Genomic DNA, 15,795 nt, shown 5'->3' on the forward strand with positions numbered 1-15,795 from the left:
ATGATGTGCGGTTGCCCAGTGTCATCAGTGAGATACATGCCTCTCCTTCCAGCAATAATTATCATGGAGCACTGTGTGTGCTGCAGACTGTTTAAGAAGATGCAACATTAACTACAATGTCACAAAGATTAGAAATGACAACGCTATGCCAAGAAGCACAGAGCACTTCTTACACAGATTATTCTTTTAGACAACTTGCTTTGGCTTCTGTCAAATCATTATAATTAATTTATGTAATTTATTCTGTATATTCATGAATTTACAAAAAATGAAGTAATCTTGAAATTGTAACATGGAATAACAAATTTGCAGCTGTTAGGATCCTAGCACCAAAGCCCAGACAGCCACTCTAAAAACCTAGGCCTGAAAACCAGGCCTCTTTTATAATTAGGAATGGGCCACAGCTGTAGTTGTTGCAATGAATCACACAGACTATGCATATATAGCCTGGATGACACTTGATTAGGCTAGGGCTGTATGAGATGCAATGAAATAGGTTATGATTATGATCATTAACCTCCTTGTATTTTATAAAGTAGTTTGTTGTAAAACAGGGGTGTCAAACTTCTTCTGCAGTCACAGAGTAACAGGGTTGACAGAAGTTCAATGTTATCAGTTACATATTTTGTTCCATTCATGATACAGATGGTTGTATTATAGTATATTTCTTATATTTCTGAAAGGTACAATGTTTTTCAGGGAAGATTCTTGTCAGTGGTAGAATGTATAATGGATACAGCGCGCACATAGCCTACATTTGCAAAAAATATGTAAATATTACTTAATTAATAAATTCAGGCATAGTCTACAGAAGATATTTAATAAAATGTTGTTTTCAGGACTGCTTTGCACCTGAATCTTAACCTCTGAATTACCCAACAATTTCCAACCATACGGGCCCTCCAAAAGCTTCTTCTTTTCTTTTGCTGTGAACCAAGGTACTGTATTTGGGGGACTGAAAACATAAACAGGGACAAAAACTTTAGGCAGGTGTGAAAAAATGCTATAAAGTAAGAATGCAAAGAAACCGTAGAGGACCGTAGATGCAGTGATCGGCCAAGGAAACTTAGTGCAGCAGATGAAAGACACATCATGCTTACTTCTCTTCGCAATTGGAATCCAGCAGTGCCATCAGCTCAGAATTGGCAGAAACCAGTGGGACCCAGGTACACCCATCTACTCTGCGGAGAAGTCTGATCAGAAGTGGTCTTCATGGAAGAATTGCGGCCAAAAAGCCATACCTCAAATGTGGAAACAAGGCCAAGCGACTCAACTATGCACAAAAACACAGGAACTGGGGTGCAGAAAAAAAGAAATAAAAGAAATATATTAAATATTTGGCTGTAGCAGAAGGTAGTTTGTTTGCCGGGCTGGAGAGCGGTGCAAGAATCAGTGTCTGCAGGCAAGAGTGAAGCATGGTGGAGGTTCCTTGCAAGTTTGGGGCTGCATTTTTGCAAATGGAGTTGGGGATTTGGTCAGAATTAATGGTCTCCTCAATGCTGAGAAGTACAAGCAGACACTTATCCATCATACAATGCCATCAGGGAGGCATCTGATTGCCCTCAAATGTATTCTGCAGCAGGACAAAGACCCCAAACATACAGCCAATGTCATTAAGAACTATCTTCAGCGTAAAAGACGAACAAGGAGTCCTGGAAGTGACGGTATGGCCCCCACAGAGCCCTGATCTCAACATCATTGTGTTTGTCTGGGATTACATGAAAAGACAGAAGCATTTGAGGCTGCCTAAATCCACAGAAGAACTGTGGTTAGTTCTCCAAGATGTTTGGAACAACCTACCTGCCAAGTTCCTTCAAAAACTATGTGCAAGTATACCTAGAAGAATTTATGCTGTTTTGAAGGCAAAGGGTGGTCACACCAAATATTGATTTGATTTTTTTTCCTCTGTTCATTCACTACCTCTGTACATGCATTTTGTTAATTGATAAAAATGAACTATTAACATTTCTATTTTTGAAAGCATTCTTATTTTACAGCATTTCACACCTGCCTAAAACTTTTGCACAGTACTGTATGTATGTATGTATGTACATACCATGAAATAAAGGTTGTCTGTACTTATTCATCTTTTGTTCTTCAATCCCAATGCCTTAGGTATATGCCAAATTTCATAAAACAAATTTCACACTTGCATTAACATACTTTCAGAGGGAACTGCATATCTCATTGGATTTCCATGTGGTAGGCAGTGACAGGCAATATAGTGAAATAAGCCCAATAAAAACATGGGAGTTTTATTCCTCATGACCTGCATCGCTGTCTGACAAAATGTGGCTCAATTCCTTTGAACATGAAAAGCACATAGTTAACAAAAAATAGCAGCTTGTTAAACCCTTTAAGTCAACTGTGCAGTAGAACTTAGAGAGTGAAAAAAACCATGAGAAGAAAAAGGAAAAAAAATCTAACTGGCAACCTCATTGGTAATAAGCTCCAACCCTCCTTAATCAAATGCCATTAAAAGTATCACATTTCAACAGAATTGTGGCTGAGCAGGAGTTCCTGCACTTTTCCCCTTTGAAGACAGAGAGAGCACCACAAATTACTTCCCAGAAATTAGGGCATATAGTAGGAATTTAATAGGTAACGGATGAAGTGGGAGGGTTTCTTGGAGAGTTTTTTTTGGCCACCACACCTTGCCCTTGCCATCACTGAATGAATCCTGATCTCATCTGTCCACAAGCCTTTTTCCCAGAACTGTACCTCTAAGCAAACTGTAACTTGGCCATCCTGTTCCTTTGTCCCAAATGATCACTCTCTGTAAATGTCCATAAACGTTTGTTCCTAGGCATAGTTAATATGTTTGAGATTAAATATTCATAAAAACACTATTATACTTTTTAGAATTTTGTTTTCATGAACAATTTTATTCATCAAAAGGTGGCTGATCTCAAAGCAAAAATGGCATATGACACCATATATGTCAATATACACTCAGTGAGCACTTTATTACATATTTATTAGACTTATTTTTTAGACTTATTAAGTCTTCTGCTGCTACTAGCTAGAGGTTTTATGCGTTGTGTGTTCAGAGATGCTTGCATGCTGCATATCACTACATGGTTATTTGCATTACTGTCACCTTCCTGTCAGCTTTAAATAGTGTGGCCCTTTCCACTGACCTCTCTCATTAAAAACACATTTCTGCCTGCAGCATTGCTGTTCACTGGATGTTTTTGCATTATTCTCATTATCATTATAAACTCTAGTGATTGTTGTGCGTGAAAATCCCTGGAGATCAGCAGTTTCTAAGATACTTAACCACCCTGTCTAGCACCAACAATCATTCCACGGTCTGACTCATATTAGATCACATTTCTTCCCCATTCTGACATTTGGTCTGAAACACAGCTGAACCTCTTGACCATATCTGCATTTATGCATTTAGTTGCTGCCACATTACATTACAAAGCATTTAGCAGACACTCTTATCCAAAGTGACGTACAAGGAAGTGCAGATCATATGATTGGCTGATTAAATATTTGCATTAACAAGCTGGTGTACAGGTCTACCTGTTAAGGCTCTAATGAGAGGTTAAAATAGTTGTGATTCAGAAAAAAATGTAAAAATTTTCTGAAATATAATACCTTGTGAATTGCATGTTTTACAATAACCTGACGTCTCAAATGTATGGTAGAGGTTTATGGTTAAATATTTCATATTTAAGAGTTAAATATTTTTTCCATCACCTATTTCTATGAGTGAAAGTTTTAGAGTTATGGGATTGTAATTGTGGTTGGAACGAAAACCATCATACACAGTGGAACCCCAGGACCGGGTTTGGTCTAATCTAATATTTCATACCAACCCACGAACACAGTTTTCCAGCAAGCTAAAAAAAAACTAATTTATTTCCTAAAAGACTTCGACCCATCTGACGGCCTGTCCTTCCGTCTCTCGAGTCATCAACGAGGATGTCCAGCCTTTTGAAATATGGGTGTGTACGATTTTTTTTCAAACGCACCTATCGTTTGCATGCATTTTTCATATTCTCGATTCTGAATGGTTGGTGAAGTTGCCAAGTAAAATGACGACCCGGCACTCGGAAAAGGCGATTGGTCAAGTTGGTTGCCTGGTTTGTATACGTACAACATTCATCAAGTATCGATTGGCTAAGACCACAAGAATTAGTTTGTGAAGCTGTATTTTTGTTCCTGTGTCAACGAAACGGAGAATACGGGCCGTAGCTGACGGGACATATACTACTAGCTAGCAAGCAAACAAGCTAATAGTTAAACTGAAAGACAAACGACAACATCGGCTATTTTACTCTTGCTTCAGTAACGGTGCATTTAATTAATATTTTAAGTGATAGTTAGCAAGCTAAGATTTTATATCGTGTAGCGCTTTTGGAGCTATCGTTACTTATGTCGGCAAGCTAGGCTAGTAGAGGCGAAGAATCGCTCAGATTTTGGCTAACGTAGCTGGCTAACGTTTGCCACTCAGCTTGTTGGGAACTATTGCTAGCTAGTTAGCTATCTAGAAAATATCGACACAATTACAGCTACCAAACTACTCCCAAATTGTATGTAGTTAGCACTGTAACTACATAGCGTCATCGTTTTTGAAAGAAAACCATTAGCTAGACTAGCTACTTTTTCAGTTAGCTAGCAAATTGGCTAACGCTATTGCTGAGCTTAAACGGCGATAAGCTAAGGCAGTCGGTAGCCAGCAAGCTAGGTCTTTACTTCCAGTTGGTTTGAAGATTTCCTGTGACCCAAGGTAACTTAGTCTGGATTTGAAGAGATGGTAAGTTTCTGACCATTTATAACGAACTAACTTAGATAGCTACATTTTGCATAGCGAGTTAGCTAGTTAGTCTTTCTGACTCAGTCGGTAGCTAACGTCTGCTGTAACTACAAATATAGCTAGCTACGCGGGGGGTAGCTAACGAATATTAGCTAGCTATTTAGCTAACCCGGTTAGCTTGGAAGCAGCTTTCGGCCAGCTAGCTGGCGAAGTGCTAGGCATATACAGCGATACATGGCTAATCAAGTAACGCTAAGGTAGACGGATTGTCCTACGGTTGGTGGAATTTCATAACGTAATCAGTGTTGGTTCTAACGTAAACCTAAAGTTGCTAACGTTAGTGTTAGCTAGCTACGTTAACTGGCGACAAGCTAGTCTAGTTGTTCCTAACTTTGCTAACATTAGCTACGTTACTTCCAGCGGAGGCTAGCTTGGTTAGCTTTATAGCCGGCTAATATTTCGCTCATGTTCTTCTGTAATTTAGATATCTTGTGTTATTTACTTGCTAACATTAACTTCGAGGCAAAATCACGTTATGATTTGAACTAGCAGTATGAATAACGTTACTATTAGACTTGTTAGTAGATTCCGTAAGTTAACTGATTATAATACATTATCGTAAACTAATCAGAGTGTTTGCTAACGCTAGTGATATTTCAAGTAAGTTCACTTAGCCCAGTCAATTTCCTATACAACAGAACGCAGCGGAGAGGATTAAACGGAACATTCCTAAAAAATAAGAAAGTGATGAGCAAAGTATGTTCGCTAACGAACAGAAGACGGGAAGCGGCCGCTTCCACCAGAAGTTATCAGTAACTTGCAGTGGTCGTTTTTCTCCTGAGAAATGTGGTTTATGATTATGGTTGCCTATTGACTATCCCAGATAATAAAACCGCTTGATTGATGTGAATTGGACCAATAATTATAGCGAAAATAAGTACACAACGTCCTTGTGTTCAGAAGACCGTTAGCTGTGTAATGAAGGCTGAGCCGTATAAGCCCGCCTGGTTCGTACCCCAACACAATGTTAGAGTGGAGCACCATTACCATGTCTCTATATTGAAATGGATCGCGTATGTGACTCGTACCAAGTTTATGAACGGAAGGCAAAAAACCAAAGCTGATCTGGAAGTTATTTACAGTCATGAAAGTTGCACTGTTCGGAACACAGTAAGTTAACTTGGTGTTCGAAACACGGTGCGTTCGCGTTACCCAAATAATACACAAACAATTGTTAGGTAATACACGGATGTGAAGTACTGTGTTCTGAATAGCGCAGGATTTAAGAGACTCTGGAAGAAAGCGCTTCTATGAGGATGAGAACCTCAGACAGACCTATGGGGTTATAGGTAACGTTAGTCAATAATACAATAAGGCATCTGTAGGATAAGCAATTACATGTTTTAAAAGTAAGTTGAGACCCTGCCGAGAACCATGGATGGGGGTAATATACGTTTGTGCTTGTTAAAACTGGCTGCAGCATTTTGAAGAAATTGCTGCTGCGTGTGTTCTATAATTAGAACGATGCAGGAACGCTTGCGTAGATTGCTAAAGGTGGTTTGCAAATGCAGGGACAAGGATTTTAATACAATACTGTCACTGAATAATAAACCAATAATAAATATGTACTGTACATATAAATAATACAATGTACTTTTATTTCCTTCTACAGAACTCCAATGTGGAGAACTTGCCCCCTCAGGTTCTGCGACTAGTATACAAGGAGGTGACGGCACTTGCTGCAGATCCCCCTGAGGGTATCAAGATCTATCCCAGTGAAGAGGACATTACAGAACTACACACTGCAATAGAGGGACCAGGTAGTGGGGACCTTCTACTACTGTATACACTCACTGAGCACTGTTACTTAATTGCATGAATAGATAGGTGTACTTATCTAATCAGCCAATCATGTGGCAGCAGTACAATGCATAAAATCATGCAGATATGGGTCAGGAGCTTCAGTTAATGTTTGCATCAACCATCACATTTTCCGCCCCCACTATTCTGATCTAAGTGACTTTGACCAGGAATGATCACCTGGGGTTTTCATGCACAACAGTCTCTAGAGTTTGCAGAGAATGGTGCGAAAAACATCCAGTGAGCAGCAGTTGTCCGGGCAGAAATGCCTTGTTAATGAGAGAGGTCAGAGGAGAATGGCCAGACTAGTCAAAGCTGACAGGAAGGTGACTGTAATACAAATAACCATACATTACAACAGTGGTATGCAGAGGAGCATCTCTGAATACGCAACATGACAAACAGAAGAGGATTAAGGTATAAAAAAACAAGTATAATAAATGCCTAATAAAGTGCTCACTGTGTACATTGCTGTAAAAATGCTTTTGACAAACCCAATATTTGCCAGCTGGCTGATATTTGTAGTGATTTAAGCCACCAACCCTTTAATACTCTTATACCAAATATTGTTCAGACAAGAATTTGTCAAATGTTCTGTAAATATCATAAATATCCTTTACACACTAAAGCTGTCTATAATATACACGGAAACTGAAATTACATTAAAAAAAACGGCAGAAATGTATCTCTGACATATTGATGAATGATGATATTAATTAGTGCATATCACGTCGTCTTACTTTGTTCACCAACAGCATGTGTAGATATATATATATATATATATATATATATATATATATATATATATATATAATATGTTTTTTCTTTCTCTCTGCAAAAAAAGAGGGAACTCCATTTGCAGGAGGCATTTTCCGAATGCGCCTGGTTCTGGGGAAAGACTTCCCTGCAGCACCCCCAAAGGGATACTTCCTGACCAAGATTTTCCATCCTAACGTGGGCCACAAGGGTGAAATATGTGTGAATGTGCTGAAGAGGGACTGGCGAGCTGAGCTGGGGCTCAGACATGTCTTGCTTGTAAGAGCTTTTTTCTTTTTCCTTTTCATATTCTTTGATTCCATCCTTCTTCCTTTAAGCCTGTTCCGGGAAATGTCAGGGTTTTTTTTGGCAACATTCGCAAGTTCTTTGATCAGTGAATTTGTTTTCCAAGAATGTTCTTTGTAAATTAGGGGTAGTGGACTTTTATTGCATGGATGAACAACACCAAGAAAGTGGGATATTATAAGTTGTGAGAAACTGGGGGTGGGAATGGAAGTGGAGTGAGTGTTTAGGTCAATCGGAGGCAACTTCGTCCTTTAAATCTTTGTCTGCTGCTCCTTCTTTCAGACGATCAAGTGCCTGCTGATTCACCCCAACCCTGAATCTGCCCTCAATGAAGAAGCTGGACGCTTACTCTTGGAAGACTATGCTGAATATGCCTCCCGTGCCCGGCTGCTCACCGAGATCCACGCCATGGGCGGACCGGGGGGCCCCTCGGGAGGGCTCCAAGAACCTGGCGAGGGGCCACAACCCAAAAAACATGCTGGAGACCCCAACAAAAGGGCGGCGGTTACCACGGCTTCCTCGGGAGCCAATGGGAACGGAGCAAACAGCGGCAGTGGCAGCGGCAGCAGCATAGGGATTAGTGGTAATGTCAATAGTAACGTGGTCGTGAAAAAGAAAACGGATAAAAAAAGAGCTTTGAGACGACTCTAATACTGTCCGTTTGCGAGTGTGTGTTGTGTGCGCGCGTGTATGTAGAAGTTTGCAGACTACTATTCTGTTTCACCTGTTTCTTACCCACCCTAAATCAGTCAGTTTTTATTCATCCTTTCGTGTCACATTCTTTTTCACTCCTTTCCTCGTGAACACTCCCCTTTCAGGAATCTTATTTTGAGTTTGTGTGCATTCCACACATTAAAATTGCATATAGTATACATTTAGTCAGTGAGAGGCATGTGGTATCAAATATTGAAATTTCACCATGCGAAAGACATTTTTAGTTTTTACATAATTTTTCAATAGTTTTTTTTTTTTTTTTTTTTTTTTTTTTTTTTCAATCTTTTGTTTTCCATAACTTAAAAGTACAGGGATCAAGGAAGGAAACCATAAAATGGATCATCCACTCTCACTTTAATATTCTATTTCTTGCTGAGGTAGCAACTACCTGGGCCACAGCACTGTCTTTGAAATTGGATGTTTGTATTTTTAAATGAGGTATCTTACAGGGAGCTTAAGACTGTTCTCTTCAGACTTAGTATCAGCTTGTCATTTGCCATTGACATTTATTTAATTGGAATGTGAAATTAGTTTAGACTATTGGGACAAATAACTATTTGAAAGTTAAGCAAAGTGTTCAATTGGATGTATAAGCAATCGCCAACTTTGGTACATTCAAACCCAACTTCTCCGGGTCTTCATTTTCCCCATAGAACCACCCAAGGTGCCTTTTGAGAAAAAAAAAAAAAAAAAAAAAAGTTTGATCAATTTTGAACAGAAATGAGGAATGGGAAAATGGAGGGTCGTCTACAGGTTTTATATGATCATCAAGGCTAGAAATAAGTATACATTTGGTAAAATGCCATTGCCTATTGTAGTGCTTTTATAGTGAGGAAAATGATAATCTGATTTTAGGAGTGGGAATTTGTTGTAAGTAAAGGGATGGTGTATTCTAGTCTTCATAAATCAGTTACAAGCGATTGGGACATTATATCCCATCTCCTTAATGAAAAAGTGAGAAGAGTTAATGGGAGTGTTATTATTCCCTTTAGGGTTTTTATTTTGTGCTGGCCAGGTAAGAGAGAGAGGGAGAGTACAATTCCACTCTGTTACAATAATATCTGTGACACCAATCTCTAAAATTTCAGTTGCAAGAATGTGTGAAAAGTTATTAGCTGAACATTGACGGATGAAGGAACGTTTGAGACAAGGTGGCAAATTGTGGTCTGGATATTGCTTCTTTTTCTTTTTCTTTTTTTCCCCAGAAGACTTTTTCCACTTTTCTAAGATGATGTTGTGCTTATTTTTCCCCATTTTTAAAAGAAAATACAGATGTAATTTACCTTTGTAGCCCAGTATTTTCAAGAGCTTTTAGAGTGTGATGGCTTGTCAACTGTCTTTTGGCACGTAAGGGGACATGATTTAAGGAAAAGCAAGCTGGAAATGCAGTACTGAACACAATACACATTGACTGGAATATGGCCTTGGAACTGTACCTGCACATTAGAGTAATGTATCCATAGACATACAGATCCTATGAATCCTTTTGTCCTTGATGACTAGCATGATAGACAATTGTCATTGAGATGCGTTACATGCGTATATCCCTATAACCCAGTCTTGTTTGTGCTGTCTGCACTTGCCCTGTTCCACGGGGTCCTAGTTGGATAAAATGTATTAGAGTTCAATGGTATGAATAGACGGAAATTACATACATGGCTGAGTTTCTTTGTGAGGTTTTCTGTTTTACATCGGTGTTCTTGGAAATGTTTAAACAAAGCATTTGGTGGTCCTGAATTTCCTAGGGAAATATTCAGTCGTGTGGTCTTTCCTTTGGCGGAGAACCTGCTCTGGAAAGTCAGCCATTGCACAAAATCAATTGAGGGGGGAGGGCAGGTAGGGTATTATACAGTATATATTATTTCTTTGTTTGTGTCCTTGTATGTTATTTAAATTAACAACAAAGAAAAGTTCTAGAAAAATAAATAAAATGCAAACACTTGTTTGGTGCAGTAATTCTTCTTGGTTTCCTGTTTGTGTGTTTGTCTCAAATCCCTTGTTTGTTCTTATATTTGCATTGACCATTGTGCGCCTTTCTGCATTCCGATTCATTCAGTTTTCTTTCTGTTTTCACATCTTGATGAAGAGATGTTAGCATATCTAGATCAAGACCACTGATACTGAAATCTGGCCAGTAGTACTGCTGTTTTTATCCCCTACTCTAATCAGACTGATTTGAAGGGGCAGTTCACCCAGAAATTAAATTCAGCTATGTTTCCAACTACCCAGAGTGCTGCCTGTTCTGTGTTCACAATGCTCCCCAGAATAGTGGGATGCTGTGTTTAGGACTTTGCGCAGATGTATGTTTTGGTCGACAATAGTTTCTACCAAACCTGTGCACAAAATAAACTCTGGATTTTTGTGAGTAACCATGGCATTCTATTTGAAAAGAGACATTGCTGTTGAGCTGTTGAAATTATTGGTGTGCTGTAGTTTATTTAGAAACTTCTAGCTCTGTAAATCTATTTTGATGGATCGATTGCATTCTGGGTAGGTGGGAACATTGCTTACTTTCATTTTCGGGTGAACAACCTTTAACCGACACCATTGGGGTTGGGGTTCTATAGCCAGTTCCATTTTGGGCATATTTACGGTTGTCTGAAACATTTAACCATGCAGCACCAAATGTTACCTCCTTGGAGGGAGACTCAACCAGCCGTGACTAGACCGTTCATCCTCAGGTAACTTAGAGGCATACTATGCAGGATTTTCATCTTGAAAGTATTGTAAGATAAAAAATAAACATGGTCTGTCATTACTATGATACGCTGGCATCGTGCGTTTGTGTTCATTTCTGCCAAATACCTTGCTTGTCTACTTGTATCTGTTTTTCTAAAAACTCCTCCACCAATTCTGGGCGTCAGCTTCTTTTTATAATATTGCTGTATCTGAAAAATGTGTGTCCAATACACTGAAATCATATGCTCTATGATCCAATACCGAAGGAGGAGGAGAAAGGCAAGAGAAGATGTGTATGGATTGGCTACTACAATGGTGAGCTGGGTTAGTGAGAGATTAGCCTTGGTGGGTAACCATTAATCATTGGCCAGAGTTTGGGAACATCAATTAGCTGCCTGGTTTTAAGAGAACTAGGTTCAGTTTTGTCAATCAGCTGGCTGGGTCCTACTGCACACAACTACTGCTTATATTTTTGGGAGATTCTGACGGGTTATTTCCTCTCCTGGAAGTGGAGCTCATGCTAAATCCAAAAGCCTCCTGGACTTTCAGAAGATCTAAATAAGTGACAATGAATTGATGTGTTTGTGAGTGCATGAGTTAGAGAATTCTGCTCCATCCAGGCAGGCTAGAACACTTTCGCAGCACTGAATCTGAATCAAAAGTGAACAATTCAGTAAAAAGAATCGAATTGCACACCACTTGCTAGAACATGAGCCATAATCTTGGTGTAGGCAGGGTTAAGAATGGTTAAGAAGGTTGACACTTTGTATGTAAACGCAGGGGCAAAGCACACATTTTAGCCACATGCGCAATTAAAATGAATGTGCTGCCAAAGGTTTTCTTTCACTTGTGTGCTAACAGTTAAAAGAAAATTATGGCAATGGAAAAAGACTCAAGGGGCTCATTTCAATCACTTATTTTTCTCAACTCTTCTTTTTCTTGCTCTTATCTGATTTTAGCTGCATCCACTGGGAGAGGTTAGGAAAAATGGCAAGGAAAACTTTTTTCGGTCTTGTCCCCATTGAGGGAGTTTTGATTCAAGCATAAAATGATGAAAAGCAAGTGGCCAAGGATGGAGCCCTGTGGGACACCCTGCACAAGTGTGGCTGGGGCAGATTTACAATTACCCAGAGAAACAAACTGCTCTCTCTCTGAAAGATAGGACTGGAACCAGTGGAGTGGGATGTCGGTGATACCAAACCACCTCTCCATGCAATCTAATAAAGTGTTGTGACAGACTCAAATGGTGCAGATACGTCTAATACAATTTCAATGGAAACTTTCCCAGCATCAATAGCATACAGAAGGTCATATATCACTTTTTTGATACAGTGCTTAGCACTAAAACCTGACTGTAAGGGTTAAAACTGGTCATGCTGGGTCATGTAATGCTGAATTTGAATTTGAATTTGAATTTGAATTTAGCCAGGAAAGGAAGATCTATAGGTCTATAGGTAATAGCATGTAGGCCTTGTTTTTTCAGTATTTTCATTATTCAGTTCTGGCAGCCGGTTTTAGTGAAGGTGGAACTATACCAGATGAAAGCAATGTGTTCTCTATATTGGTCACCAGGGGGCAGAGAACAGGGAGACATTCCTTGATAAGGGGAGTTGGCCCAGGATCTAAAAAGCAGGTTGCGGATTTGGGCTTGGATATAAGGTCAATAATTAGGGATTCATTCACTGGGGAGAATCAATGAAATCTAGTAGAGTGTGGCTGTTTACGGTGCTTTGATGGGGGAAGAGACCAGTCATGACTGTACCAGTTGTTGAGAAATTAGATCCACCTTATTTTAAAAGAAGTCAAGGAATTTATTGCAAAGGTCCGGAATAATGAAACAGTGAGGGCTTTCCAGAGGATGGAGCAGTTTATTAATGGTGCGGAAAAGGTCTCTAGGGTTACTTTGTTTTTTTGAAGTAATGTTAGAGTAGGAAGTGGACAAAGCAGCAACTATGGCCTCCTTGTACCTCCTTGTACCTGACCTTTGTAAGCCTCTGCATGAACGGTAAGTTTAGTCCTCTAACCCATTCACTCCAGTTGTCTCCCAGAAGCCTTCATGGGACGCAAATTAATTGTGTACCAAGGAGCGGGGTAGTAATGGACACATTCCTGTTTTGATGGGGGCCAGTATATCTAAATGAGAGGACAGCAGGAAGTTATAGTGGGAGACTAGATCACAGGTAGAGCTGGGCCAGAAGTTCTAATCATATCTAATAAATCAAGGGGATCAATGTTCTTTGTATTTCCATAGGAGACACACCGGTGTTGTTCTTGGGCTTATATAAGAGCATGGTGAATAATATGGCTGCATGATCAGAGATTTGTAGGTGGGAGTAATTCCATTAGTGCAGACAGGTCAAGAGTCCTATGTCCTCTGTCATGGGTGGGGAAATGAACATGCTCCTCAAAATTAAAGGAGTCATTGGCAAGTACGTATGCAAGTATGTTGAAGTCACCTAAACGTAGAACAGAGGGACACAGAGGGCAGAGATAATGTCAGATATTTGATCTTTAAACTAGCAACAACAAGGCTGTTATAACCACACCAACATGTCCCACAAATCAGGATTCTATTCCTGGTTTTAGTATCTAAAACACCCTCAAAACTTTTGCAAAGAGCAGTGGCATAGTTTTTTTAAAGGTTCCTAACCCTGCCCCCAGAGCCATATTTCCCCTCCATCTCCTGCGGTTAGTTCTCTGTGTTAACATTGTCATCTGATAATTATGCAAAAACATATGTCATGTCACAGGGGAAAATAGTAGTTGGACCCTAAAATATGCATACTTCTACCAAAATTGCTATTTTACTGTACTTGAATTGGAATGGAACATAAATCAAAAGTTCAAAAACATGAAAAATATGTGTGTGGGTCTTTAAAGTATATATATATTCAATACATATTTTTTCCATCCACTTCAAAAGATTTTAATTGAGATTTTACGTCATTGTATACCAGTGGACGTGTATGTCAATCAAATGTCTGTCAATTTTCCGTTCCTCTCCAATCAATATCCTTTTCACACAGCAGCACGCATCCTCATTTGAAGTCCCCCTCCTCATGTGACATCAGATATCGCAGAAGCTTGTGTAGAGAAATTAGTATCAATACTATTGACAAATCCATGTAACATGATCCACAAATAGGAAATGCATCACAAATGTGTTTTACTATCCACAAACAAATATCTCTCCACTTGTGTCTTATAAATTGCCATTCAAATGTCCTATATGTGCACTGATTTGTGCAAATACATACATATTTGTGAATACATATTATTTTCCCTTTTGCACAAATACCTCATACTTTGTATATGAAGAGCAAATATATGTGTCCAATATCCAAATGTATTTTTGCAATAGCTCAGTTCTATTCCATGGTGTCTTTAAATGTATTAACACAATGCAGGTTTGGCTTGTTTACTTGATTACTCTGTTTTAACTCTGTTGCTACCAAATGGTTAGTTTTAGTGGCCATGTGTCCACATCTCCACCAATTAGGAGCCTATTGATTCAGTCTTTAATTTGATCAGGTAATCATTACCACCTCTTTTATGTAGCCTAATGTGGACATCGGACTTTCATTCTTCATGACATCCATAGCAATTTCTGACATACAGTGCATCCGGAAAGTATTCACAGCGCTTCACATTTCCCACATTTTGTTATGTTACAGCCTTATTCCAAAATGGAATAAATTCATTTTTTCCCCTCTAAATTCTACACACAACACCCCATAATGACAAAGTGAAAGAATTTTTTTAGAAATTTTATTAAAAATAAAAAACTAAGAAATCACATGTACATAAGTATTCACAGCCTTTGCCATGAAGCTCAAAATTGAGCACAGGTGCATCCTGTTTCCACTGATTAACCTTGAGATGTTTCTACAGCTTAATTGGAGTTCACCTGTGGTAAATTCAGTTGATTGGACATGATTTTGAAAGGCACACACCTGTCTATATAAGGTCTCACAGTTGACAGTGCATGTCGGAGCACAAACCAAGCATGAAGTCAAAGGAATTGTCTGTAGACCTCTGAGACAGGATTGGTTCGAGGCACAAATCTGGGGAAGGGTACAGAAAAATTTCTGCTGCTTTGAAGGTCCCAATGAGCACAGTGGCCTCCATCATCCGTAAATGGAAGAAGTTCGGAACCTCCAGGACTCTTCCTAGAGCTGGCCGCCCGTCTAAACTGAGCAATCGGGGGAGAAGGGCCTTAGTCAGGGAGGTGACCAAGAACCCGATGGTCACTCTGTCAGAGCTCCAGCGTTCCTCTGTGGAGAGAGGAGAACCTTCCAGAAGGACAACCATCTCTGCAGAAATCCACCAATCAGGCCTGTATGGTAGAGTGGCCAGACGGAAGCCACTCCTTAGTAAAAGGCACATGGCAGCCCGCCTGGAGTTTGCCAAAAGGCACCTGAAGGACTCTCAGACCATGAGAAACAAAATTCTCTGGTCTGATGAGACAAAGATTGAACTCTCTGGTGTGAATGCCAGGTGTCATGTTTGGAGGAAACCAGGCACCGCTCATCTCCTGGCCAATACCATCCCTACAGTGAAGCATGGCGGTGGCAGCATCATGCTGTGGGGATGTTTTTCAGTGGCAGGAACTGGGAGACTAGTCAGGATTGAGGGAAAGATGAATGCAGCAATGTACAGAGACATCCTGGATGAAAACCTGCTCCAGAGCACTCTTGACCTCAGACTGGGGC

At 39.7% G+C, this 15,795-nt stretch overlaps 1 protein-coding gene across 2 annotated transcripts; it reads left to right on the top strand.

Annotated features, from left to right (window-relative positions):
• The first annotated feature begins 4,158 nt into the window (after positions 1–4,158).
• Positions 4,159–10,360, top strand: ube2s (ubiquitin-conjugating enzyme E2S). Of its 2 annotated transcripts, none has more exons than XM_061247213.1 (4): positions 4,159–4,768; positions 6,441–6,588; positions 7,473–7,663; positions 7,973–10,360. In XM_061247213.1, exons 1-4 carry the CDS (start codon positions 4,766–4,768, stop codon positions 8,339–8,341), a joined length of 711 nt encoding a protein of 236 aa, XP_061103197.1. In that variant the 5' UTR covers positions 4,159–4,765; the 3' UTR covers positions 8,342–10,360. The 2 variants fall into 2 exon arrangements, with proteins under 2 accessions (XP_061103197.1, XP_061103195.1); XM_061247211.1 differs by lacking the exon at positions 4,159–4,768 and adding an exon at positions 5,748–5,938.
• Positions 10,361–15,795: the final 5,435 nt, after the last annotated feature.

The sequence above is a fragment of the Conger conger genome, chromosome 1 (genome assembly GCF_963514075.1).
Source record: "Conger conger chromosome 1, fConCon1.1, whole genome shotgun sequence".
NCBI classification, from domain to species: Eukaryota; Metazoa; Chordata; class Actinopteri; order Anguilliformes; family Congridae; genus Conger; species Conger conger.